This window comes from Vipera ursinii (genome assembly GCF_947247035.1).
Source record: "Vipera ursinii genome assembly, chromosome: 15".
Lineage (NCBI taxonomy): Eukaryota > Metazoa > Chordata > Lepidosauria > Squamata > Viperidae > Vipera > Vipera ursinii.
The window spans coordinates 1,122,432-1,126,655 of record NC_139528.1 but is presented as its reverse complement, the minus strand read 5'-3'; the positions used below and the strand labels follow the sequence as shown (position 1 = coordinate 1,126,655).

At 49.0% G+C, this 4,224-nt stretch overlaps 1 protein-coding gene across 1 annotated transcript in view; it reads left to right on the top strand.

Annotated features, from left to right (window-relative positions):
* Positions 1 to 873: 873 nt before the first annotated feature.
* Positions 874 to 4,224, top strand: part of S100A11 (S100 calcium binding protein A11) — a 4,437-nt gene continuing 1,086 nt past the window's right edge. The window contains exons 1-2 of the mRNA XM_083374607.1: positions 874 to 1,073; positions 3,772 to 3,930. Of these exons, the coding sequence (XP_083230733.1) occupies positions 1,071 to 1,073; positions 3,772 to 3,930 (162 nt within the window). The 5' untranslated portion in view covers positions 874 to 1,070. The remainder of the gene's footprint in view (positions 1,074 to 3,771; positions 3,931 to 4,224) is intronic.

Sequence of the window (4,224 nt, the reverse complement as noted above, 5' to 3'; positions counted from 1 at the left end):
TTGGTCCCGAAAAGCCTGTTCTGTTTTTCCTCAAAGCAGAAAAATTGTAAAAAGTGGGGGAGTTAAAAACAAACAGAGGATTTTTTCCCCTCCCTGTGTCTCAAAGTTTGGACTCCCAAATTTTGGGGAGAAATTCAAAATCGGGGGGGGGAGGGGAGGGGGGGAACTTCCAAACTGCGGTGATTCCTTTGCATTCCCACTGGATAATCGCACAAATCCAAAACATAGGAAAAGAGTCCGCCTTGCACGCTTCGAGCGTGCAAGACGTGCCAGGAGAAAACTTAGATTGAAGGCTTAGGCTGAAGGCAGATGGCTACCGGTTGAATTTCAGCCTGCCACACGCATAAAGGGGGATATTTTATTTTTATCGCCTGCACCTTGTTCCCCATACCCTCCGTCTGGTATACTCGCAAGATTCGTTTTTCTCGCCATGCACACGTCTACATAACCCGATACATAATTCTGTATTTATTTATTTATTTTTATCATACTTATGTAGTGCATATCGGAGGCGGTGGCCCCTGGAGAGCTGAATGCCACGAAATTTCATTTTAATGTATGCCAGTTAGCGTACAAAGTGACAATAAAGTTTATTCTATTCTATTCTATTCCATGTTTTCTATTCTATTCTATTCTATTCTATTCTATTCTATTCTATTTTATTCTATTCTATTCTACCAGCTGGAAAGCCTTCAAAGCTGACAGCCAGCTGATTCTGAGCAGCTGGGAAAGCTCAACCAGTTGGTTCCCCGCCTGCTTGCTGGTGATTTCTGCAAAGCAAAAGAATACAGGCCTGAGTGAGTTAACCAGAGAAGTTGAAAAACCAACTTCCCTTTAAGCACATTCCAGAGTGAATGGAATAAGGTGGGGCGGGCTCTTCGTTCGTTTGTGTGTGTGTGTCTGTGTGTCTGTGTCGCCAAAATTGCTCAACAAGAAGACAGGCGGGGAAGAGGCAGGCATTGGCTCAGCCAGGGAGGGGCTGGACCCTCCTTTCACCACTCCGGTCCCCAACCAGCTCACCGGCAACAGCCAACTTTTCCACTCTGCCCAGCCAGTTGCCGACCACAGCTATGGTAAGCGCACCCTGGCCCTTGGAGGATGCCTCCAAAGCATGCCAAGCCAGAAAGAGGGGTGGGGTTTCCTTCTCCATTTGCAATGGGGGGGAGGGAAGCCCACCCCCCAGAAAAAACAGAGCCAGGGAAAACTGGCTGGAGAAGAGGGGGGGAAGGACACCGTGGGAAGACGGAGAAATGGACAGCAGCTGGAACGACCCCCCAAAAGTTGACCGAATTCAACTTCATTCTCCCTTTGGACAGTTCCAGACTTTTCATCCTGGATGGGGGGTTCCTGTTCCCCTGCTGCACAGACCCCCAAGAGGGTGGGGATGATGGGAAGCGGAGTGCTGGGCTTGCCAAGAAGTTGGGGCGGTGGTCTCCATCAGCAGTCCGGAGAGCCGAGAAGCGTCCACCAGGGTGTGGCTGTCATCAGCCTCCCTTCTCTCTTTATCTCGGTCCAAAACGTGGTCGGCGGTTTTTCACCAGAATATGTCTTTCTTTCTTTCCCACCCCCAGGATGGAAAAATTGGGGTGGGGGTGGGGTTTGGCTTTGCTGCAAGTTCAGAAGAGCAAAGCGTAGCCAGAGGTCAAGTCTTTGCCGCTTTGAGTTGTGGTTCCCGTTTTGGGGGGAAAGGGTGTGGCTGTGACGGTGGACAGTGGGGGGAAGGGAGGAGGAGCAAAGTTCAACAGGGGAAGGCTTAGGCAGAAGGCAAACCGTTACCGGTTGGATTTCAGCCCGCCGCACAAGGGTTCGAGGCCTTACAAGCACCGCCAAGGAGAAAAACAGCTCTTTAGTTTGAGCTGTGGGACGGGCAGGAATTAGATGGGTGGCTGGCGAGTCTCGCTGCTGACTTGCCTTCCCATAAGAGCCTTGAGGGATTTCTGCCTAGGGACCCTTAGAGACACCCCACACACACACACTCCCGGTCTCTCAAAGTTTATTTTCTGTTTGGTAAGTGTGGATTGCAAAAAAATGCAATCCCCTGCACTTTGGAGAGTGGCTCATTTGGTAACTCTCATCAGTAAAAAGATTTCAAAATAATCCTCTTGGCTGATTTTTTGCAAAGTCAGCTTGTAAGATGTAGGGTATAAGGCTTACTGGGGCAGAGGCAGAACAGAACGAACAGAGTTACACCAAGACATCCCAAATTTTGAGTTACAAAATGTTTTTTGCAAGTAAATATATTTACTCTGGACATGATTCATTAGTATTTTTTATTTTTTATTTTTTAAAAAAGAAAACATATTTGGGGTGTTTCCACCCTATCCTGAAACTTGACCAGGTTAAAACCTGGATGGGAGCCAGTCTACCATCTGCTAATCTAACCTGAGTTTGTTGTAAGTTTGTGTGTCCGTGGGTACCAGTGGGCTAACAGAATGACAGAGTTGGAAGGGATCCTGGAGGTCTTCTAGTCCAACCCCCTGCCCAAACAGGAGATCTTCTACCATTCCAAATGGCTGTCCAATCTCTTCTTTAAAACCTCCAGTGTTGGAGCACCCACAAGCAAACTCGGGCTATAACACAAACCGTCTTGTATGAATCCACAGTAACCAGGAAGTGGTGTGTGAATGCAACTAAGTGGTTGCTGGGGAGGGGAGGAAGATTGGAGAAGAATGTAGGTTTGTTCTGCGGCTTTTCCTTCCCAAGGGCTTATGTTGCAAGGACAGGGCGAAACTAATGAGTGTGTCTCCTCCAAAGTTGCCAAGTTGTCTGTGTATGTCTGCACCCATTGCCAAATGTGTTATGTCTTTAAAAAAAAAACAGAGTTCTTTCTTGAGCCAAGAATTGAAGTCTTTCCTGTTGGACGGTTTTGCAAGCAAAAATTAAGTTCCAGCAAATGCCACTAGAGGGCAACGAGCAAGTTTTGATCTGCAAATCAAAGAACAGCCTCTGGGCATGGGCAGAGTGCCCTCGCTGAATTGGCTGTTGGGATATTAATGGGAGTGCCTCTCCCCTCCTGGGGAGTGGGGGGGCATTTATTTGAAAGACCCGTCTTTAAAACTTGCAAGCAAATGCGGCAGGGGGCAGGCAAACTTAATTAGCTCTGAAATTAATCCAAACTTAATTGGCTCTGAAATTAATCCAAACTTAATTAGCTCTGAAATTAATCCATGTTCCGGGCCGCTGTTTCTCAACCATGGCCACTGGAAGGTGGGTGGACTTCAACGCCCAGAATTCCCCAGCCATTCTGGGGAATTCTGGGAGTTGAAGTCCACCCATCTTCCAAAGGCCAAGGTTAAAAAAAAAAAATACCGTTCTAGGCCCACAAAACGCAGCTAATGGGCGTTGGGTTATGAACAGAACACCTCTGTCCCTGAGACGGAGGCATGAGGGGCAGTGGAGCTCCCTTAGATCAGCGTAGTCTATCTTCCACGGAGCTTGGGTGGTTCTGAGCTGCTTCGGGATAAAGCTAGGCTGATCGATACCACAGAAGGCGTGTTAAACACAGCACCTACTCACTCCTGATCTTGACTGAAGGCACAAAAATGCAGGAGCGAGAATTAGCGATTTGCTGGCCATTCAAGGTCTTTTGAGAGCCTGCTGCCTCTGCCGATCTCGCTTGGGGCGACCCCCTGGCCTGACCTTTCTCCCACTGCTCCTCTCCCCTCGAGTTCCCCTTGGAGGCAAGAGGCTTCTTTCCGTGAAGCGCACAACTGCGACAAATTCAGAAGCGACAGCTTGAAAAATGCGCTTTTTTTCTCTCGCTTCTGCTAGTCGTCCAGGTATACCGCGGGCCCCACCGAAACCGAACGTTGCATCGAATCGCTGCTGGCGGTCTTCCAGCGCTATGCTGGGAAGGACGGAAACGCCAAGAGTCTCTCCAAGCAGGAGTTCAAAACCTTCATGGCCACAGAGCTGGCTTCCTTCACAAAGGTGGGACTGATTGTTTTATGTGCCTCTGTGACATCTTACCTGGGAAACAGAATTCGATTTAGGCATCCGTGGTGGATACGGGCTCCCTCCGGTGGCGGGATGTGGAATTGCGAACCCGGCTAGGCACCAACGCCTAGTTCAGGGGTAGGCAACCTCGGCTCTTTTATGACTCACGGACTTCAACTCCCAGAATTCCTGAGTCAGCATAGCTGACTCAGGAATTCTGGGAGTTGAAGTCCGTGAGTCATAAAAGAGCCGAGGTTGCCTACCCCTGGCCTAGTTAGTAGCTGGTGT